We start from the raw sequence: 23971 nt of genomic DNA, 5'->3' as shown, positions 1-23971 counted from the left end.
GCTGCTTCAGGGGGACCTGAAAGCCGAATGTTAAGGGAAAGTGAAGTAACATCACTGATGCCTATTAAAGAGCATCTGGGCCAGGGTAGGTGTACGGCAGCTTAGCCTAACTGAGAAAATCCAACCTACTACAGGGGATGGGAGAAATCAGGATGATACAGGAGCTGCAGCTGCTGAGAATGATCCTGCTATGGTCTAGCAAGGAACCCCACCCCCCACCAGACAGACTGGGCTTTGCTCACTCTTATCAATCAAAGCATTCCACAGGGGCAAACACTTGCTGTTCCCCCTCCCCCCCCCCACCCTGGAGTCTCAAAATCTGATTGCAAATTAATCTGTTTGATTGCAAAACCTGATTGCAAAGGAGCCCATCTGTCACTCTCTGAACCCTGTTCTCGCTGGGGCATTTCCCCTGCTCCCCATCCATGAACCCAGGACTGGAAGTCCCCCTCCCCCACTCCCCAAAAGCTGAGCTGTCTGCACACACTCTGCCCTGTAAGCAGCGATGGTGCTGCCCAAGCTAAAAATAAAAGGGGGAAGAGATGAGACAGCACAGCTGGCTACATTACGGGGCTCCTTTTGTCAGCATGAAGCATTGGACTTAAAGCCTCCCCACTCGGAGCACGGTCGCCACGGTCTCAGCCTGATGCGAGGCCACAAGCCTGCAAGAACCCGGCTACCTGCACAGACAGGCACCAAACACAGGGCTGACCCGGCAGGGGTCTGCTTAGCCTGCGAGGTCGACCGGGCCAGGGCGGTGTCTCCCTCCGTGTTCACAGAGCGCCCAGCACAACCGAGCCCTAACTAATCAGTAACAAAGCCACCCTGCACCTTGCAGGGTGGGACCAGTGTCAGTCTCTCACCAGGCCGTCCGCACTGGCTGCCCCAGTCAGACATTCTCAGCCCAGGGACATGGGGACCCATGGTCAGTGAGCAGACGGGACCGTGTCTATGCCCTGCCAGTGCTCACTCAAACCAGAGCCCTCCTGGTCTGGAGGCAGCAGCTTTCTAAGGCGAACATCTCTCTAACCTCCTCATTAGGAGCTGGGTCCAGCTGGCACCTGTTTGCCCAGCAGCCATAGGTGAGGTCGGAGCCCCAAGAGAGCAGCTCTTCTCTGCTATGGGTGTGGCTGTGAAGGGACAAGGTCTTCCCTGGAGGGGGATTTGTTCTGCGGGCCACCCCACTCCCATTCCTGGATGAGCTATCAGGGGTGTCTTTGGATGGCTTGGAGTGGGGGGGGGCGGGAAAGGACCTCTCTCAAAGGCACCTGGGTCCAGTGCATTAGCCCTCAATAAATGCAGATTCCAGGACTCAAAAATTAGCAAAAGACAGCCCAAGATTGAACCACCGAATGGCACCGTCAAGCTCACCCAGCATTTCCCACCCAGCAACCAAAGGAGGCATTGGGGGGATGGAGGGGGAAAGAGGGTCGATCTCCTGGATCCTCCAGAAGTGCGACAGTTTAGAGAGACTTGCTGGGCTCTGCACACTTCATACCTTGTACCTGGGGCATGAGTGGCCTGGCACACTGCTGCTTGGCCAGGGGACGGCAGTGCTGGGGAACACGGAGATCCTGTGGATGGGACCAAAGGGCTTTGCCGGGGCTCTCGCCCCCACAGAGGAGCAGCCCCTGTACTCTATTACCCATCTGCTTTGTTTAGTGGTTTTTCAACCGTCAGACCCTTTTCTCTGGCTCTTGGCTCCCCTCCCAGGGGTTTCCCCTCCCCTCCCACAGCGTAACCAGCCGCTGGCCCCACCCTGCTTGCTAGCAGCTCTCACCCCCTTAGAGTTCCCAACTAGAATGAAGCTTGTACCGGGCCCTCAGGGAAGGCAAAGGGGACCCTCCTCCTCACAGAGTAGGGAGCAGAAGGGGAGCTGCAGGCACACGATTCGTGGCCCAGCCAGAAAAGCTAGCCCTAGATGACCCTACGGATTCGATGAACCCAGCAATCTGTGCCCTGAGCCATACTTGGGTGACCCATCCCCCAGACAGACACAGCCAGGCCGATGGAAGATTGCTTCTGCTGACCAAGCTGCCACCCCTAGGAAGGGTCTACACTGCGCTGGACAGCAGCCTCGCTGCACCACTGGATCTGCACTGCTGCAGTGTAGACGGGCCTTGCAGTGACCCCGACGTTCCCGCCCATGCTCACGTTTGGTAACACACAGCCCCACGATGGGAACACCCCTTCCCCTTCTGACAGGGTGTTGGGGAGGGGAGAAGAATTCCCTGTCCCCCTGGGAATACTGACTGAAGGTATTAACAGGGAGTAGGGCATCGCCCCCCCCCCCCATCGTCCCTGGCTGCACCATTGGGAAGAGCGCCAGGATGCAGATCGGAACTAGCCCATTGTAAACCCCAGGCCTTTGCAAGGCTCCCTCCCACAATCTATCACCGGGAAGTCCCTACGATTTCCCCAGCGGCCACACTCCGTGCACCCCTGCTCAGGCCCCAGGTCCCAGGCTCCAGCTGCCCAAAGCTGCTTGGAGGACGGAGGGCTTGGCTTTTCCCCATCGCATTGCTGTGGTCTTTCCCAGCCTCTCGCTCGCAGCCATATTGGAGATGCTGTCGAAAGCAAAAGGCAGGGCTGGGCCAGGAAGCCCAGGGCAGCAGTGTGAAAGTGGAAGCACCATATACACCATCTGCGGGAGCACACGCTCCACAGGTGGCAGGCAGAGACACACCATCTGCTGAGCCATCTTCGGGGAGCGAGCAGTCACTGCTATATTTTTAGGACAGATTTCCTCCCTCCCACCTGCAGACGCCTGTACAGCCTTTCGGCTCTCTCTCTAACAAGTCCTTTCCTTTCCCCAGGGCTTGCACCCCACGTGTCAGCAGCATCAGGGCAAACAGAAGCCCAGGAGGGTGGAGAAGGCAGGAGCCAAGACACACTAGAGATGGGAGAAGCCAGGACCACTTAAGAAAGTCAGGGGGCTCCAGATTGCAAAGACGTCTGGGGGATTTTTTCCCAGTTCTCCAGCTGAGAGATGGGTGAGGTGTAGCGGAGCCTGTAGCTGCGTGAGGGCTGCAGTCCAGGGGGTGCACGACTGAGGCGTGTTAGAGGTGTGCCAGCAGGCCCAGGGCATGGCGCCAGGCCATGGCGCCAGGCCAGGTCTGATCATGTCAGTTCTCAGGCCCTCTGGAAGTCCCTCCTACGAGGTAAGTTCAAGACGAGAACAGCCGCAGACACCCACCCGCCCAGCCCGCTGTACGTAGAACCGACGGGCCCAGCACCACGTTCCTGCTCCCGCCTGCAGCCCCTGACCCCGCCCCTCCTGGGAAAACGAGAACTCGTCACACCAGCCTGGCCGCTGCTGCGGCTGCTACTGCGCTGGCCCCGCTCGCGGAGTGGGGAAGTGAAGCCAGCGCGAAGGGGAAGTTGTTGGAAAGTCAGACCGGAATGGGTGACAGGGAAGACAGAGCTGGGCTTGGTCACAGATGGTTCCTGTTGGGGGAAGAACAAGGGTTCAGCTGCCCAGTCCTCCTCCCCTGCTGCATTATCACCAGCAGGCAGCTGTTTGCCTTCCCCTCTCACCATGGGACACAACTCCCCCTCCACATCAACCCTGGCTGTCACATGAGCACCCAGCACCCCTTGCAAGGCACACTCCAGAGCAGGCTGGACAGCAGTAAGTCAGAGAGACTCGGGGCAGGGTGCCCTAGGGACAGGGAACCAGCAGCCGCTAGCCGGCATTTTCTGTTAAGCAATCAGCAGGAGAGGCCGGAGCTCTCCAGCCTGCCTCTCCTCTTGTGTGGATTTCAAACAGCTCCTCTCCCCTGCAAAGTGGCTGAGAGCATGTGAGAGAGACATTCACCCTCCATAGCCCCTTGACGCAGCTAGCCTTCATCAGGGAGCTCAGGTAGAGCTTTGGAAGGATCCTCTCCAGCAGTGCTGGCAGCAGAGGGCCTGGCACTGCAGAGGGCATTTCTGGAGCCCACCACCACACAGTTCAGCTGGCACTGCAAGCGACTGGCTGGGCTTTAATGGCTGGAGGCTCTTCCAAGCTGGAAAACCGACCTTCAGCCTCCACTTGCCATGGCGCCTGGGGAAGCGGCTCCAGGAGAACTGGCCAAGGTAAGGACACAAGGTCTCTGGATGGGAGGTGAAACAAGCCAATCCTGGACAGGCAGGTGGTAGCAATTACAGCTGCCAGCCTGTCCGCTTTGTTTACACGCGCAATGAGGGCTGAGATGTTGACTCACCCCATATATCAAACAGGATTTCAGTGCAGTGGAGCAGCCCATAACTAGCCAGACAGGTGTTCATTGCAGGGAAAGCCCTGGGCACAAACAAGCCCTTGCACTTGCTGGGTGGCAAACACAGACAGATTCGGTGCAAGGGCCCCACAGCAGGTGGGAGATGCACTTGTTTTCCAAAGGCGGGAGCTTAACGTCAGCTTGACTTGGTGACTAGGCAAAGCCAATGGCACCTCGGACAAACAAACCAGATAGACCGGGGGGCAGAGCCCCGGGGAGCTGCCAGGCTGGTTCATACAGCAGCAGGACTGTCACCTGTCCCAGAGTGTTAGGAGGAGGCAGCCAGGTTGGGAGCAGAGAGATGTTTGACTGTATTTCTGGTCTCCAATCTGTGAGCAACACAGGACAATGGAGGGATTTTGCTACAGAGCTGGAGGAAGGTGCATCCTGAGTTGGCAGTGTCTCCTTTGCAATTAACATTTCCATAATGACTAATCAGGCTCATTCATGTTTTATTTACAGGTTTTAAATCCTGAATTTACTCGGTGCTTTCTTTAATTATCAGGTCACTTGCTCATGTGTAATCCTGAATCTTGTTTTATTTTTCACTCTAATTCCCCAGTAGCAATTCTGGGCCAGATTCTGAGCTCACTTACCCCAGAGAGGCTTGCTGGCTCCACCAAAGTCACCCTGGCGTAATGGAGATCAAGATCTGGCCCCGCCTGCACCAGTCCCTGCGGTGCGTGGGTATCATTGTGGCTATCAGTGCTCCTAATGAGCTGTCAATTACTGCTCCATGTCCCGGATTCGGCTCAGAGGGGCTGCAGGAGCCCTTGTGGATCCATCTAGTCTCCATAATGCATTTTCCCCAGACACCCTCCTTCCTAGAGTTGCTACAGTGTTGACAATGTTCTGCTCGGGGAGGCAGTGGAGATGGGAAGGAAACAGGGCAGCCCAGCATGGGGATAGCACCGCATGGTCGTGCGGGGATCCGGGGCCTGAGTGGCAAGCAAGTGGGGTCAGTGGGGCAAAGGGAGCCACGTGGTTGGGCTCTGGAGGGAAATGCTCCTACCGCTCCCAGCCAGCAGGAGGGTCTCCGCCCTGCAGAGCTTTTGAGGATGCTGGGGGAGCCCATAGAAAGGCCCTGCCGTCCCCACAAGCAAAGGGAGGAAGGGTGCAGGGCTTCATGAGGTCCAGCCCACTAACCCAGTGCACATGTAAGTGTAGGAGCTGCTGGGCCCATCCCAAGTGACTCCAGAGGGTTAGAATCATGGAACTGTCGGGCTGGAAGGACTGCGAGAACTCATCTCGTCCAGTGGTGTGCAGGGCCAAGTACACCCAGACTGTCCTTGACAGGGGTTTATCCCACCTGTTCTTACAATCCTCCAAGGACAGGGATTCCACAGCCTCCCTCACCCTCCCTGTTCCAGTGTTTCACTCCCCTGGGCGTTAGGAAGCTTTTTCTAATATCTCACCTCAGTCTCCCATGCGGCAGATTAAGCCCGTCACATCTCCTATCTTCAGTGGCCATGGAGAACAGTTGACCCCATCCTCTTTAGAGCAGCCCTTCACCGATTTGAGGACTGTTATGAGGTCCCTGCTCAGTCTTTCCTCAGAAAGAAACATACCCAGGGTTTTTTAGAAACCCTGAGCTAGGAGGAATGGTTAAACCTTTTCTCATTTCTCTTCTGGACTCTCTCCCATTTGTCCACATCTTTGCTCAAGTGGGGCGCCCAGAACTGGACACAGGACTCCAGCTGAGGCCTCCCCAGTGCCGAGTAGAGCGGGACCATCACCTCCCATGTCTTACATACAACATGCCTGGTAATACACCCCAGAACGATAGTAGCCTTTGTTGCAACAGCATCATGGTTTTGACTCATAGTCCACGTGTGACCCACTCTCACCCCCAAATCCTTTTCAGCAGCTCTGCTGCCTTGCCTGTTATTCCCCAGCCGGTAGCTGTGCATTTGAATTGGGGGCCTGTCCCTGGTGCTGCGTGTCTGCACCAGTACCTGGCAGCATGATTTTAAAGGTGAATACACACAAGGAACCAGGCTGCCTAGAAGCCAGGGGATCCCTGACACACACGGTTAGAGAGTATTCCGGAGACACAGCTCCCAGCCTCCACCCCAGTGCTGCCCAAAGGCCTGCTCCCACAGTCAGGTGGGGCTCAGCACCGCTCAGGATTAGGTCCTGAGGCACGTGGGGACACACCCCATGAGGCTTCCCACATCACCGTACAGCCCTGCAGAGAACCACACCAGGTAACATGGGCAGAGCGGTTCTGTCCCAGTAAAACGGCAGCGCGTCAGAGAATCCAAGCTGGAGTGACGCCCAGCGGCAAGACCTCAGCAGATCACAGGGTTCGTACCTACGAGCTGCTGCTGCAGGAAATATCTTGACCCTTTCTCTGTGGATGCCATCCCAGAAGCAGGACTGTGCACCCTATGGCCTGCCCCCCAACTAGCGTGGGCAGGAGCTGGGCATGCCCATGGAGGGCAGCAAGAACATTTCATTGTGTACAACACTTTCCATCCTCAGAGGGCTAGAAAACATTTCCTAGCTCATCCTCACAGCCCTCTGGGAGCGAGGCAGGCACCATCAGCCCCAGGTTTCAGAGAGGCACAGTGACTTAGCCAGGGCCACAGAGAGCGTCTGTGTCAAAGGCAGGATGAGAACTCAGGAGACCCCTGGCTCCCAGTCCTGTGTTCTCACCTCACCACTCCTAAGAGCAGAGCTCGCAGGAGTGAGCTGTAGCTCACGAAAGCTGATGCTCAAATAAATTTATTAGTCTCTAAGGTGCCACAAGTCCTCCTTTTCTTTCTGCTGTTCTTAGTAAGTCACTTTTGGAATCATGAGCATCTGTGGGTTTTATTTACTGGCCTAAGGATACTGGGGCTCTGCTTTCTTTTCAATATTCTTCTCTGAGACCCATAAAGTTGATCAACCAAAAACTTAAAAACCCAACTGGGATCGCATACAAACTGGACTTACTCTTTCCCCAGCAGCAGATGGATTTTCCCAGCCGCAGTCATAGGCGCCAGCAACCCATATACAGTGGCACTTTCAGGGCAGCCCTATAAGAGGAGGAACAAAGGGGGAAGTTAACCAGACCTGCTGATGCTGTTTCGGGGATTTGGACATCGGCTGTCTTAGAGGCAGTTTGGCTGGTTCCCCTTTAAAGCGTGGACTCTCCAGCTTTTGCCCTGGCATTCAGAGCAGCCCAGCAACAGGGTCTGTTTTTCAGGCAGAAATAATCCAGCAGCTGAGCTGACTTACAAGGTAAATAGGAGCAGCCGGAGACCCTGTCTCCACCAGCCTTCTCTTGTTAAGGTCCCCCAGCAGTACGAGCCCACCACAGCACTGGCAAGGGCAAGAAGCTGTAGCTTGACTGTCCAGGGACATGTAACCACTACATCATCATCTTAACCCTGCTCGGAGCCAGGGTTAAGAAACACAGGGCTCAGAGGGCTGGCGGCCGGCCTGCACTAGGGCTCCCCTCCCCTCGTTCTTACCAGGGGAGTGCGGAAGGGAAATTACCGTGAAGAAATCATGCTGCAGACACAGCATGAAGGTCCAGCAGCTGCACCTGAAACCGGCTGCATGTAGCAGAGATTCACCTGGCTATCGGGGGAGCAATGCTGCCCTTGAGAGCAGACTGTACAGCGCAGGCATCTCTGACCCAAGTCAGCCCCAGCACCAGGGTTTCTTTGACAAGTAACATGGGAGAGCGAGGGGAAGAGATCTTCCCCTTCCAGCTGGGAGAGGCTTACAGCAGGTCTTATTGGCTCGCCAGAAAGCCTCCATCATACCCAGGCCCACTCCAGGTGGATATCAATGCAGAGAGCAAAACTTCGCCACTACACCTGGTCACCCATCACACCCCCACACTGGGTAAGGGGGGAGAAAGCCGTACCTTTGCCCTTAGTCCTCTCAGCAGAGTGGAAAGTGAATAATAGCGCAGCTGTGGGCGTTTGGGGCAACCATAACTCTCACACACACAAGAACACCCACAGGTCCCCTCCCAGCTGATGCTCTCTCTAGTTTAAAGCCCTCAGCCAATGGCCCATAAACACTACAGCTCCCCAGGAATGTCAGAGGATGCCGGCCCTGGGGAACTAGCTGTTTTATGGAGTTCCCCGAGTTTCCTCGGAGAGCCTGCCTGGGCCAGCAGGCCCCAATTCCATCTCCTTACTCCACCCAGTGCAGCTGTGGGAGACAGGGGTCGGGGTTAACTCTTTGTTTGCTGGGATTAACAGGGGCCAGGAGTAAACCCTTTGCCTTCTGGAATTAACAGGGGCCAGGAGTTAACCTTTTGCCTGCTGGGATTAACAGGGCCCAGGGATTAACCCTTTGTTTGCTGGGATTAACAGCAGCCAGGAATTAACCCTTTGCCTTCTGGGATTAACAGGGCCCAGGGATTAACCCTTTGTTTGCTGGGATTAACAGCAGCCAGGAATTAACCCTTTGCCTTCTGGGATTAACAGGGCCCAGGGATTAATCCTTTGTTTGCTGGGATTAACAGGGGCCAGGAGTTAACCCTTTGCCGACTGGGATTCAGTTAGGGCCACTGCTTCTGCTCAGAGAATCACAGGCTCTGGTTTCCCACAATGAGTGCCATGCCCGCTATGGGTCATATCCTGCCATGGGACTTTGCTGTTTCTTTGCTCTTTGATTTCAGTGGGAGCTCTGCCCAGGGGCCAAGGGGAGACCATGGCCCAGTAGGGAAAGGCAGAGAATGAATGGATAATGCATCCTGATGGCGATGCTAGAGTAAAGGTGGGGAAGGGGAGTGTCCCATCCTGAGCCCTTTCTTGGGAGGATCTCTTCCCAGATGGTAAATGTGGGGTGATGGCAGGATCTCTCCAGCGGAAATTATTATAATTTATACCATGGGGTTTCCCACCACGTGCAATGTGAGGCACTTTCTAATTGCCTCGCAGACTCGGTCCCAGCCTTGGGACACTTACATTCGGCAAACAAAGAACAGAGGAAGCGACTGTAACCTCTGAGCAGCGTCTGTTCAGGCTCTTAGAACCTGCCCATCACCATGGTATCTGAGTGGTCCGGGTGACAGCTGGCACACATTTTGGTAGTGCCATTTTTATGGGTTTATTGCATAACAGCTGCCCTCCTGCCTGGTGTTTGTCATCATCTATCTAATCTGTCCGTCTGTCCTACTGGAGGGTTTCCTGTAGTGCCCCAGCCTGGCATAACTGAAGCTGACTCAGGTTCTTGCCAGCTCCGCAGCAGAGGTGGGGTTCAAGAAGGATCTGAGTGTGGGGAGGAGAGTTCCCATCTCCTTGTAAAGACGAAGTCTGGCCCAGTGGTTAGGTGCTGGTCTGGGGCTCAGGAGACATGGCTTGGATTCTGTGCTCTGCCGTACGTTCCATGTGTGACTTTGGGCAAATCCCTCAGCGTCAGTTCCCCATCTGGACAACCAGACCTGCCCTGCCGCCCGGGGAGTTGTGAGGAAAGTGTGGTGGGTACTCCAGCAATGGGAGCTATAGAAGGGCCTTCGATTGTTTATAGAGGGCTGAGATATCAGGGTCTGGATCTGAGTGTTGCTGAAGATGGAGGATGCAGAACTCAGCTCTCTAATAACAACACATGGTCAGTCTCTCCCGGTCGCCCCGCCATTGCCCTGCGGCATGGAGAATTCTTTCCCTACCAGCGGTGGGCGGTGCCATAAACGCAGGGTCTCCATGCAGTAAGCTTTGGAGCTCGGTTCATTGCTGGGTGGCTGCTCATTTGCACACATTATTGACCGGAAGGGCGATCCAAGGGGAGCTCTGGCAGCTGTCAGGGGTGATACACCGTTCAGCTGCTGGCAGGAGCAGTGTTTATTTTATTGGCAGGGTATCTCTGCAAACTTCCTGATTTCCTTGCCGTGAGGAAGAGAGCGATAATGCTGGCTGGTCCATGGCCCACCCTTCGCTCTGGTTTCAGTTATCTCAGAGGAGCACTGGAGCAGGGAGGGGCGGGGGGAAAGGAAATGAAATCAAACAGAGAGGGCACGGTTTTCTGCTATTGGTAACAAGCCCTGCTTAGCCTGGGAACTTGGAAATAGGGCAAGGTGATCACAGCCAGCCAGCAACATCCCCTGCTTCCCATGATGCATGTGTTCCCAGTAATTAACAACAATAATACCTACCATCTAGCCTCATAGGTACACGTGGGACCTGCCAGAGAGACTAAGGACAAACTCTCTGCAGTCAGGAGCTTACAGGGCTGTGTCCAGACCAGGGGTTTTTGGCCACAATTTCCCACTTTAGTCAACACAGCTCCATTGGTGATAGCTATGATCGGACTCTCGTGTAGACAAGGCTTCTGTCACAACTCAAACCATCCTGTTATCGAACACTGCAGATAACAGGCCTAAAATGCCAGTGGCCACTCAGCCACCTGTCTACACCAGTGCAGCCAGCATTGCTGCCACTGAGGGAGCTGCATCAGTCTTAGCAACAGTGGGGAACTTTGGCCCCAAATCCCGAGCATAGGCACAGCATCACTTAGCCACTCCGCGGAGGTAAGGGACGAACGGGGCAGGCGAGGGAAGGAGGAAGGCTTGCACAGAAGAAGGTGATGGGGTTGCTTGTTTCAGAAGGGTAAATTTCATGCATTGTGCACTGAATGAGGCAGGGTCCTGTCGACAATATAGGCTGGGAACGTGTAATTAAAGTCTGTTTCATAATGCATATACGCAAGAGGCCTGCCTTCAGGTTGCATGGCCAGCATCAATTCTGGCATTTCCTATCTGCACACTGCATGACTTTGCAACCTTAACATTTTTCACACAGACGTTTTTGTGCAATTTCCTATGTTTGTTACACAGCCGAAATTCCATCCTGTGGAACCCGACTGCATCCCCCACCCACAGGTCATCAGCACCTTTAGAGCCACTCCACTTGAGCTACCGAGGAACCGGCAGCAGCGGTAGGCTGCTATTTGCCAGGTGCACCAGCCACTGGCAGGGAACAAGACCCACACTTTGCCCGTGGGTTTCACACAGAGAGGCTGACCACAGAGGAAGGGGGGGCCTCAGGAATGCTGGGTTCCATTCCAGGTTCTGGAGGGGAGTGGGGTCTAGTAGTTAAAGACCCTTCTGCCCCTGTCCCCTTTCCCCTGACCAGCTCTTGCCCCTGGAGACTTTCCGTGTGCCCACTGGCTCCTATCCGCCCCCAGATCCTGTCCCCCATCTGCTTCTATTCACTCTCACCCTCCTCCGCTCTCTGTCGCTCGCCCCCCCCCCAGCTGCTATCTGCACCCCACTCCGTGGGTCTCAACTCCGTCCCCTTTCCCCCCAGCTCCTGCCCCCCGCCTCACCTCCACTCCTCACCCCAAAGACCTTATACCCTCACCCCTGGGTCAGGTCACTAGGGGGCCTCCCTCCTGTGCCCTGTGAGCTGAGCTGGGTCTCAGGCCAATTTTGAGTGGACCAACGTCCCCATCAGAACCTGCCTATGGACCATTGGTGTCAGCCGGGCCCTCTGGCTGGCAGGCTGCACAGAGTGGCCAGGGATGGGAGGACGGCTTGTGGTTAAGGCCCTGGGCTTGCTCCCAGGTGATGCGGGTCTATTCCTGGTTCTGCCACAGACCCCCGGTGTGCCTGCGGCCAACCCACTTTAGCTCTCTGTGCGTCAATCCTCCACCTGCACCCTGGGCCCGGAGCCAGAGGGGCTCCCCGAGGCAGGGGGGCATTGGCTGCGGCACTTGGGCAACGCCGAGTCCTGCGAGGTGCTAGGAGACCGGCTGTGCCCTTGCCCTGACAGCGTTACCATTCCACAGCGGGTGTCAGCTGGGCCCGTCCCCCAAGGTAATCTCTGCCGTCCCCTCCCACTGCAGCGTCTCACTGGTCGAGGGGTCCGTGTCCTGCCCGGCCAGCAACACAACTGAGCTGGGTTTGTCTCGCCCGGCCCATCCCCAGACTGGCAGGAGTCTGGAATGGTTCAGTCCAATGGTGGACATGGAAAAGTAAGGGGAGAGCAGGGGCTGGGGAGGGGGCAATTTCCATGCTCCTGCGGAGATTTGGGAGAGAAGGGGAATGTCGGGCTGCAGGGCTGCACAGAGGTTTGGGGGGATTAGGGGCAAAATCTGAAACTGAGGCTCCTCCACCCTTCCAAAAACATGACTGGGGGGTTGGTTCTGCCCCCAGGAGGTGTGACACAGAGGAGGTCAGGCCCTGCCCCTGGGAAGTGGGAGACCGTGGGGGTGGGTTGCCAAGTGAGACCCACCCTGAGTGGTGCTGTGCCCCCATGCACTGCTCTGCCACTCACTCAAATTTGGCTACCCTCCCCGCCCCCGCCGGTCATCCAGCTCTGGTCACGTGACGCTGGGATGAGAGCAGCCAAAGTGGGGAGCCCGCTAGCCCCATGGGACGGGTACCGCTGCTGCTCAGTGAGTGCAGGACAGATTTGCCCTCCAACACCCATCCTGGGGAAGAACCCGGCTCCCCCCTAGTCATACCCTCTGTCCCCCCACTTTCAGTGGCGCTCTGCAGGCCCTGTTTGTTCCATGGCTTGGGGGGCCTGCGGCTCGTTGACCCTCTCCCACCCCAGGAGCACGGTGTATGCAGGGTCTGGGGCAGGCAACAGGCATCATGCCCACTGAGGAAGTGCCACCCAGCGTCAAGGCCTGGTGTAGAGGTAGCAGTGGGGCCTTTGGGGTTTCCACAGGACAGGTTTGCTCTCGTTAGAGCTAGAGAGATGGGCAGGCCAGCGAGTGGAGTGGCAGTAATAGGGTGGAATGGTGGCATGGAACGGGCACAGCTTGGCTGGCCCAAGGTCGTGCAGCTCATCGGGGTCAGCGCCAGGAGTAAAACTCCAGCAGTCCTGGGTCCCGGCTCTGTGCCCATTAGCAGCGTGGCGGTGTCCCCCGGCGGGAGGGTCAGCTCCGTGCTCCCGGCTGGGTGGATTGTGGGGAGAGTCAAAGGGCTGGCCTCAGGGGGAGGGGAGGTAGGCGGCCATCCTGAGCGAAGGCATCCCTGGATGCAGCGATAGACCTGCTACGCTGGCACCTGCCCATTCTCTCTTTGGGCCCAGAGGTCAGCTCTCAGAGGGAGCCAGCGGCAGCAGCCTGGAGGGCAGCATATCCAGTTAGAGTGACTCTGAGAGACCTATTGCAATGGTTTCGTTAGTTTCACTGTGGGCTTTGATTTAGCTTCATTTCCCACCTGGTCCTTACCCTGGCGACATGGGACTCCTCTCTTGCAAACTGCCCTCAGAGCTGGTGTAAGCGGGCAGGGAGCAAGTGAGCTCCCTGCCCATTAAGCTGGCTCTTGCGCACCAGCTGATAAAGCTGTCTGCAGCTCTGGGCGTGTGGCAGGGCTGAAGCAGGCTGTGCCGGACTGACTTCTGTTAATTCACATTGATTTTTTTGCAGGGACCGGAGGTGTTGGAAGTGCAATGCAAGCTAATTAAATTCCCATCATTAAAGAGCCTTATGCAGCCAGTTCCACCCTGTCAAATTGGGAGCACTGGCAAGCAGCCTGCTAGGGGGTTGTTATTTGGCCAAGCAGAAGGGGAGAGCATTAACCCTTCCACAACCTAATTGCACAGACACCTTGCTCCTGGTGGGGAGAAACAGGGCAGGAACCCAAGGTCACATGGTGCTAGCTGGAAGCAATCAGTAAGGGAAACTATTCAACTTTCTTGTGCCCTGATCTGTTAGACCAGGGCCCACCCTGAGGAGGAGCAGCCTGGCCTCACACAAGAGCTTGTGATATAGATCAAACTATCACACACTCTGTTGCACTCTGGCCCTAGTAGACATTACCTCAAAGGCCCAATCCTCCAGTGCCCTGCACCAGGTGTAGTCATTACACTAGTGCGAAGTCCATGCCAAATGGGTGCACAGTGCTACTAAGTGCAAACGGTGGAGTTTCATGTGCCCTTTGCACGGGAGTAGATGACCGCACTAAGTGTGGGGCAGCAGACACCCAGCCTTCCTGCTGTCTAACTCACCCTGTTTCCAGAGCCCATTTTCCCTTGCAATTCGCTCTCGCCACAGGCAAGAAAAGCTCAGGGCAGCTGGGAACAGATGCCATTGCACCTGGTCACCTTTTAAAATCCCTCCGGGGTCTCTACATGTTTTGTCACCCAAATGCTGGTGCCCAGGGCAGCCTCCCTGATCCCCTCAGCGCATCAGCTTTGTCCCAACCCTGGCGTTGTTTGTTCTCTGCACTGCCTTCCCCGCATAGCTACAAGGAATTGGTGTGAAGCGCACACTTGACATTGCACTCCATTTCCAACACCTCCTGGAAAACCTGCCTCCCACTGCTACTTCATGGCTAGTTCTCTGAAAACATCTGCAGTCCAACAAGCTAAGAGAATCATAGAAGATGAGGGTTGGAAGGGACCTCAGGAGGTATCTAGTCCAACCCCCTGCTCAAAGCAGGACCAATCCCCAACTAAATCATCCCAGCCAGGGCTTTGTCAAGCCGGGCCTTAAAAACTTCGACGGATGGAGATTCCAACACCTCCCTAGGTAACCCATTCCAGTGCTTCACCACCCTCCTAGTGAACTAGTGTTTCCTAATATCCAACCTAGACCTCGCCCACTGCAAATGTTAGCAAAAGGATAGATAATAAGACAGAAAAGATCATAATGCCGCTATATAAATCCATGGTACGCCCACACCCTGAATACGACGTGCAGTTCTGCTCGCCCCATCTCAGAAAAGATAGAACTGGAAAAGGTGCAGAGAAGGCCAACAAAACTGATTGAGGGGGATGGAACAGCTTCCGTGCGAGCAAAGACTAAAAACACTGGGGCTGTTCAGTTTGGAAAAGAGACGGCTCGGGGGGATATGACAGAGGTCTGTAAAATCATGTCTGGGATGGAGACAGTCAATCAGGAAGTGTTATTTACTCCTTCCCATAACACAAGAACCAGGGGTCACCCATGAAATTAACAGGCAGCAGGTTTAAAACAAAAGGAAGTACTTCTTCACACAACGCACAGTCAACCTGTGGAACTCCTTGCTTGGAGACATTGTGAAAGCCAAAAGTATAACTGGATTCAAAAAAGAATCAGATAAGTTCATGGAGGATAGGTCCATTGATGGCTATTAGCCAAGATGGTCAGGGAGGCAACCTCGTGCTCTGGGTATCCCTAAACCTCTGACTGCCAGAAGCTGGGACTGGACGACAGTTGATAATTGATAATTATCACTTGATAATTGTCCTGCTCTGTTTGTTCCCTCTGAAGCATCTGGTCCCAGCTGCCATCAGAAGACAGGATACTGGGCTAGATGGACCATTGGTTTGACCCAGTATGGCCGTTCTTGTGTTCTTATGTTATGTACATCTGTGATGTGGTCAGACCTCAAAGTGTGATTTTGCTGAAGGGCATCGCATGGAAGGAGAAGATTCTGCCCTTGCATCAGAAGAGAAGACCAAGAGGGGCTGATGAAGTCTGGGTAAAATGTGGTGTGTGAGAGACAGAGATCCAGATGGGCCTGGCTGGAGAGCAGGGTATTGCTAATTCACTCAGGACCCTTGCTACAAAGGAGTTGATGTAGGATCCTCACATTCTTCCAGTCTCAACTAACTTCCCTGAGAATAGGTGCCAGGGAGTGGCCAGAGGTGCAGGCCCAGATCCCCAGAGATGATCCAAAGACCTTCTCTATGGGACATATTGGCAAGAGTGGAAAGGAGCTCCATTCCAGGGCCAGCAAGGCCTGATGGATTTCAGTCAGGCTGCACAGAGTGGACTCTGGCCCTGGGAGAATGAACACTGAAAGCTCCTAGGGAATGGCTCTTGGAACAGAGATGGGGCAGCACACGGAAGGAGAGAGCTGGGTATGTTGCCGCAGTATTGAGGAAAGAGAGAGAGAGACCCCCGAGAGAAGAGAGCGACGTGTAGGCAAGTCGCTGGGGGCTGCGTTTGCAGTTCCACAGATTGGCTCGGATGTGAGGAAAAATACAGCCAGAAGCTTTGGTGAAACGTGACAAAGGTTTGTTTGGCAATCCCACCTAACTCCAAATGGGCTTAGGGGATTTAGCTCACACTTCCCTCACAAATTCACCTTTGGGCAGAGACCAAACCTGGAGAATTTCAGCTCCTCCAGGGGATATTTCAGAAAGTTGTGACTTGGTGAAATCAGTGGGGTTGGGATGGAAACTCTTCCGCAGCCCTGGCGCTAGCAGCAATGACCACGACCGCCACTCTCGCTGCTTTAGTGTCCGTTTCACGGTAATTGGGTTTTTTCTTAAAGCTCCAGCTCCGGTAGTCATGGGATCCCATGAGAATCTCATCTTTAACAAAGTTTCTACCTTCCTGGTGGCTGAGAAATGCTGGTAAACATGACTCCCTAAAGGCCCAGAAACCAGGAGACTAATAACAAGAACTCGATTTTTTTTCATCTCTTGATGTCTAAGATAATCTCATCATTCTGCGGGACATGAACCCTGATTTTGCACTTCTCAGGGCTGGTGACACTCTTCCCACAACGGCTAGGAGCATTTTTCTTTTTATGCCACGTAACAGGATCAGAGCGACTAGCTTGGGAAACCTTTTTATTTTTAAATCCTTATTAAACATGTTGTGGCTGCCACAAACCCCTCTAAACTCCTTTCCCACACCATGCGGGCCACTATGCTGCCTCAAAAACGCTGGTGCTAAGAAAGCCTGGTCTTTCAACAGTTACAAACATGAACCCTCGCTCACTCGGTGGCCCTGTGACTCAAAAGAAATGAAGAAAGATCTGCAAGGCCCGACCCCAAACAAATAGGGGAAAGGGGGGAAACAAACAAAACCAGCCCCCTTTTTCTTAAGAAAGAAACTGGCAAGAGGCACTTCCTGTTTAGCAGATGTCACCTAGACGGATGCAGCTGCAGCGAGTGATAACTCGTGGGCGCGGGTGAGCTGTCTTCTCCAGCCCGCTGGCTCCCAGCAAGTCGCTTATCTGCTCCGTGCATTCCACACTGAATTGCAGAGCTGGGAAATGAGCGAGGGTGAGCTTCGGTTTCAAACGAAATTAAAAAGGAACGGCGCACGCGGTCTGCGACTCAGCTCCTGGGATTAGCTGCGAGCTGGATTTAGACGCTGAGATTAAGACAAACACATCCCCGCACACAAAGCACCAGATGGGAAATTTGACATCTCCTGAGTACACCAAGAAACTTCTTATACCTGGGAGGGGGAAGGGGGCAGGGCAGAAATATAGTTTGTTGGCTGCTCCTGAGAGGGGAGCTGCTCTTTGCCCCATCATGGGGGAGACTGTGTCCCTTGCTACCTGGAAGGATCTGTCCAGCTCTGGAGAGTGCTTTGAGATCCACAGGCAGCGAGTGCTAGGAAAAGGCACGGTGCTGCTATTTTAACTCCCCGGCAGCGCTCCTTCCACAGAAGGCAGGCTGGGGTTACCAGTTAGCTTCACGTTAGCCGGAGGTTGCACTCTGCACTTCCTGGGCATCTGTTGCCATGATGCCGTCTCCTCCAGCCAGCTGTCCAAGCAGGAGTAGTAGGTTGTTTTGATGGTGGTCACAGCATTGCCATTCCTGAGCCTTAAAAAATCCTGAGTCCAGCCCCCCAAATCACAAGACTTCAAACCAGTACTGCACTGTGGGTTCTTTTCACTTGCCTTCTGCTTTCTGATCCTCTGTGATGCGCTCATGTCACGGTTTCCAGCTTTTCTCAGCAACCACGAGGGCTAGAAATGACTTGTTTTTGTAATGGAAGTCGGGATTCCTCCTCGCTGTTTTTGCTGATACAGACTAACACGGCTACCACTCTGAGATTCTCATGGAATCCCATGGATCCAGGAGCTGGGGCTTTCAGAAACACCTCGAGTATCATTGTCAGACTCGCCAACACCAGTTAGACATGAGCCTGGAGCCTGTCATTCGGCTCCTCAGAGCCAACAGTGACCGTCACTCATGCAGTGGGGTAGGGGTTGGAAACCTTGCAAGCCATCTCTGCAGCCATGCAATGCTTGCTGTTGCTCAGACTGTCCCCAGTCTCACAGGTCTCCTTGTGGTCCAGGTAGCTCACAGCCTCCTCAATGCCCCCATGGCAGTTCTCTCTCTCTCTGTTATATGTTGTTGCCCTTTGCAGTTTGCCAGGTGAGGACAAAATCTCCCCACCCAGGAGTCTCTGGGTTGAGGAAATATGGTGTGGCCCCAAATTGAACCTACAAACCTGGAGTCCCCATCCAGTACCTTAACCACTAGACCATGCTTCCTCTCAAGTCTACACCCTCTGATAGAAGAACCTGTCTCGTAAGAAAGCAAAGGATGCTAAGCCTGAAGGCTTGTGGGAACAGAGCAGGTACATAGCAGCCTCTGAGTTGATGAAGTGGCTGGTGGAGCAGGGATTGTAGAACCAGCCATTCATGAAACCTCATCCTCCCGGCTTTGGCTGGGACAGACCCAGCCCATGCCTGCTATTCTGAGTGGAGGCTCTGATCTGAACAGGCCTCTTGACTCCCAGGCTATGGTCTGCGGTGCTCGCCAAGCAGGGGCATGACTCAACATATTTGTGCAGGGGAAGGTGGGATAAATGAATGCCATCGGCTTTTTAAAAAGCCTTACGCTTATGAAAAGAAATATTGCCTGAATAACAATCAGCTCTTAAATGTGTACTCAGAAGCACATGAGCTTAGCAAACAACTCGGGGATGTCAGGAGAGCAGGGGAAACAGCAGACAGGAAAGTAAAAGCAAATAAAAGAAGAAGAAGAATTACTTCAGTGGAATGGTTTTACAGAGATAACAGGTGGGGTAAAAATGATGTAAGATCAGATTTGCAAAGCCAGTCTCAGTCTGTGCATGGGCTGTTTTGTGTGTGTGTGTGTGTGTGTGCGCGCACGCACGCACGCATGCACACATGCACACGCACACACACACGCACACACAACTGGCATTACGTCACCTGCACAATCGATAGAATTTCCAAGAGCAAAATCTGTTTGCACTCAGGAGTGGTTTTGCACATGTCACAAAAAATAGTGCACATGCACAAAGAGTGCCCCTGGGGTGGGTATGTGGCCCCTAAAGTCTAAGGTGCCTGTTTTTGTTTGGAGATGTGTCTAGGGACTTAATCATCCTCGAGAGACACTCACGTCATGCTGCAGCTTCCCGGGCTTGCTAAATTCCCCCAACACCTTAGGACCCCAAATGGGCCGCAGCTTGGCCACATTCATGGCACCAGGCCCACCAGTCTCTGCTGGGAGAAGTCTGTTGACCTTCTGGGCATGTTGCAAAGCCCATTGGTCTGAGCGGCCATTGGGGAAGGATCTGCCTGATTGATTTGCATGTAGTGGGAAACTGCAATGGGATGGGTTTAAGCGGTACGGGCCACCGTGTGACTGGTGATGGAGTGAGGTGTGTTGGAGACAGGGAGGAAAGAGCAGAGACATTGCTTTGGCTGATTTTTACTTTGTATCTGCTATGTCCTTGTGTGTTTGAGAGTACGGTCAGGGTGCCCAAAGCTCACTGACTGACAGGCTTTAAGGCTGGAAGGGACCATGGTGACCATCTAGTCTGACCTACTGCACATTGCTGGCCACGGAACCTCACCTGCCCACTCCTGCAATAGACCCCTAACCTCTGGATGGAGCCCTTTGGGGTGGAGTTTGTACACAACTGGGAAGGAAAGAAAGATCTAAACATTTCCCATGCTCTGCACGGTAGCCTCTCAGCCCCTTGCACGTGTTGACCTAAGGGTAAGGTGCTCACCTACCACAATGATGAGCCCAGGATAAGTGCTTAGATAAACAGATCTGTTCTTTAGCTGGGGGCATCATTAGCAGATAACCCCTCCACCCACAGCAGAGGATGGGCCTGTTATTGCAGAGCGTAAGGAGATGGTAGGTTAGGTTTGGAGCACAGTGACGAGAGGGTGGCCTTAAAGCAGGCTGGAGTTTGAACGTTCCAGCACCTGCGGGTGGAAGAGTGCCTTGCCAAATTTACGACTGAGATGTGTATCCCCTACTTGGACGATACCCTTGTGCACAGTGGTGCTTTTGAAGAACACACAGAGACTGTAAGGAGAGCATTGCAACGGTTGCAGAAGCTTGGAACGAAGCTTTGAAATGTGAGCTCGTTAAGAGAGAGGTCTGTTACTGGGAAAAGGTGGTACCTGCTGAAGGGGATAAGGTGGATCCAGCTGACACCTTGGCTGTTTGTGTTCTTGCAGAGGAACCACCAAACTCCATGGGGGGAGCCTGGCAAGCTGCCAGGCTTTTTCATCTGCTATCAACGTATATCCAAGACTTCTCAAATAGCAAAGCCGTGGTATAACTTGTTGACTGTTCCGTTAGAATCTGACACACAACACTGTCAAAAGTGGAGTCCAAAAAATCAGAAAGCCAAAGAGCAAGGCAAGGGATCTGGAGAGATACCTTCCAAACAGCCAGTTCCCTGGACTGGGCAACATCAAAGAGTTTTAGACCCGCTGATTTAACTGCCTGGTACAGCCACCAGTAACAGCCTATTCCAATTTTGCCTTGCCCTTTATCTTTCATGGAGATGCTTCCAGTAAGGAATTAGGTCTTATATTAACATTGGGGCAAACTGAGAGTATAAAATTGCACCTAATTCCTTATGGGTCAAGAACACTAACTGCAGGAGAGAAGAATTATCACCTTAATTCAGAAAAGCTGGAGTTTCTAGCTCTGAAATGGGCTGTAACTGACAAATTCTGTAACAACCTCTACTAGGCATAATCCTTCATGCTTTACAGCGATAACAACCCGCTAACATATGTTTTCACCACTGCCAAGCTGAATGCCACAGCACACTGATGGGTTGCAGAATTAGCTCATTTTAACCTCAAGGTTAGATATCGTCCAGGGAAATCTAATGTGGAGGCAGATGCTTTACCCAGATTCCCCTTCGATATGGAAAATCATAGGATGGAAGCACAGAAGAGACAAGGAAAGGAGTTGTTAATGCTGTTTTGCTGTCCTTGGATGTACAAAGAGATGACAAGGTATTTTGGTTAGCAGCTATTACTACCAACCCTTTGGCAGTAGAAGACTTCTCCAAGGGTATGAAATCCACCATCAATCCTATTCGACGAGAAGACATTTTGGCAGCTCAGAAAGAAGATCCAGCTATTAGTAAAATTCTTTATTATAAGTCCTTGGGGAACAAACCAAACAACGAAGAGAACATGGGAGAACGGGGTAAGACTCGCTCTCTCAGTGGGATCACTGCATTTGGATGGAATAGTTTACCGGAAAACTATGTAACTGCACCAACTGTTATCCTCTGTAAGATACAAAAGAACTTTGTGGAGAGGTGGAACATTTAGGAGCAGAGCAAGGAATCAGTCTCACAAGAGACTGGTTTTATTGGCCACAGATGAAGAGGGACATCAAACATCATCTCACTAGAGTTTGTACATGTGTCAAGCAAAAGAAATTTGCCAGCCTGCCAGAGCTCCACTAACTCACATCGATACAACAGAGCCATCTGAGCTTGTATCAATAGGCTTCTTGCCTCAGCAAAGGAGGCTATGGATGCATCTTAGTGATAGTTGATCACTTCACTAGGCTTGTCCAAACCTACCCAGCACTGCCAACTCCGGCAAGACTGTGGCAGGAAAGATCTTCAGTGACTTGGTTTTAAAATTTGGTTTCCCCAAAAGGATCCATCATGACCAAGGGTCAGAGTTTGAAAATAATTTATTCAGAAGGGTACAGCACAACCATAAAACTGAAACGTCTCACACAACCCCATCTTCTTAGCATATGTACAATGTGCTTCAAGTGGCACGGGACCAGGATTCATCACCAAATTTGGGTCAATTTGGAAGCTAGTTGGGTCATTAGCTTCCCCGGCCTGGGCCGGGTGCTGATAGGGAGTGCAATGTGACCACTGATCCATGCCCCCCGCACAGCCCCATATCACAGGGCTATGGGTAGTTAGACAGGCTGAACCAAACTCCGCTGGCTATGTTGAGAACCTTGTTAAAAGAACAAAAGTCAAACTGGAAGGAAGAACTCCCTAATCTATGCCTATAATTGTACATGAAATGAGGCTACAGGGTTCTCACCATTCTATTTATTAGGTGGAAGATCACCGTGTTTGCCCATTGACACTGCATTTAGTTTACCTATGAACTTTGAATCTGCTCCTGGGGGCCATAACGATTAAGCTGAGAAATGGAAAGAGCAGATGAAAGAAGCTTATGAACTGGCATGAAAATGTTCTAAAAAATCCGCAGCTCATGGTAAAAATCAGTATGATCAGAAAGTGCACGGGGCTAAGATGAACCACTTTATGTGATGGTACCAGATACTGCTCATGCCACAGAGACCCTGAGTTCACAAGCAGAACCATTTCAGCTCTGTCTGGGAAATGAGGAGGTTGTTGACCTGTAAACTTGGAAACTGTTGATTCGACAGATGTGGCATTCATGCCAGTCGTTGAAAGATGTGAACATCAACACAAGACCATGGAACCTGAAACCCAAGAGGACAGATCACCAGAACAACCCACTGACACGCGAGGCATCCAATTAGACAGAGAAGTTTATTTCGCATTAAGGAGAAAGTTTGTGACACATACCCAGCTGCCTAGTCAGTTCTGAACACCAAAAACACCCCAAGTTATCCAACGCTTAGGAAATAACAGCTCTTCTAAGGACTGACTAGGATGTGAATACCTTTGGGTATTGAAAGGGTTCCAAACGGACTATTCACTTGGAAAGCGGAACTAAAATGGCTGCAGAAATGTTCTGCTTAATGTGAAATAAACTGAAGAGAGAGCTTCCACCCTCAGTACCAGAAGGTGTGTTAGAGGAGAGACCTAAAGACTCACTTGAGAGCGACGGGTACCAGCCTGTGGAATGAGTGTGTGGCTGCTAATCAGTCAAACGGATAGACTGTGTGCTCCACTTTGTTCATAGAAACACCAGGATGACTTTACATTTACAAAGGGGAAGGGTAGCACTCTAGAGGGAATGGCGGGCTTAGATCTACCTGGGCCCCATCCCTTTAAGGATCAAAGGTCTGCTGAGGGGTGTCAGTTCAGTAGAAACAACCAAAGGAATGCAGCTTGCCCAAGCCCCATTGCTACACCATCCTTTCAGAGCACACGCAGCTCTGCTGCTACAACCAGAGTGCTGTCCTCTGGGCCCCTCAGCAGACAGGGCACAGGTGAACCTAAAAGCGTAGGCCACAGGTCACTCTAACCTGAACTGCACCTGCACTGCAGGAGATGGCGATTCACACGTATCCTCCCCCCCGCCCCCAGCCTGCAAATTCTCCTGTTGCAGTCCTCCCTGGGGAGGAGATGCAACCTTGCAGGAGGCTGAGCTGTTAGAAGGATCCGTTTAGGTTAGGAGCTGAGCTGTTAGGAGGATCCGTTTAGCTGACAGTAGTCAGCTAAAAACAACCCCTTTGCCTTCTCTGCCTCGCCCTGTTTGCCATCACCTTCCTAGGCGGAGGTTGGGGGGGCATGGAGGGCTTTGCCCGCCCAAGCTGCAAGCCCCAGGCAGCCTGAGTGTGCAATGCAATGAGAACAGCAGAGGAGACAGATGTGCTGTTCCCAGCTTGCGCCCCTGAGGCAGGGAGTCAGGATTTTGTTTATAACCAGAGTGATTAACAGGTGATTAAAATAAGAAAGGGCTGTTAGAATGTTTCCTAAAGTTCAATGAATGATAGAAAGTAACTGTAGATTTTTCTACAATTGTTTCAATTGTTGGATTCCAGAGATGGTAACAAAGTGACTAGTAAAAAGAAAAGGAGGACTTGTGGCACCTTAGAGACTAACCAATTTATTTGAGCATAAGCTTTCGTGAGCTACAGCATCCGATGAAGTGA

At 52.9% G+C, this 23971-nt stretch overlaps 1 protein-coding gene across 2 annotated transcripts in view; it reads left to right on the top strand.

The window, feature by feature from the left end:
• Window positions 1-3776: 3776 nt before the first annotated feature.
• The window catches only part of CBFA2T3 (CBFA2/RUNX1 partner transcriptional co-repressor 3), a 109950-nt gene continuing 89755 nt past the window's right edge, over window positions 3777-23971 (top strand). Inside the window, exon 1 of one of the 2 annotated variants that reach the window (XM_074968929.1) lies at window positions 3777-4077. In XM_074968929.1, coding sequence (XP_074825030.1) covers window positions 3987-4077 — 91 coding nt within the window. In that variant the 5' untranslated portion in view covers window positions 3777-3986. The remainder of the gene's footprint in view (window positions 4078-23971) is intronic. The other variant, XM_074968933.1, reaches the window with a different exon arrangement.

This window comes from Natator depressus, chromosome 12, assembly GCF_965152275.1.
Source record: "Natator depressus isolate rNatDep1 chromosome 12, rNatDep2.hap1, whole genome shotgun sequence".
Lineage (NCBI taxonomy): Eukaryota > Metazoa > Chordata > Testudines > Cheloniidae > Natator > Natator depressus.
This window is presented reverse-complemented; position numbering and strand designations above follow the sequence as displayed.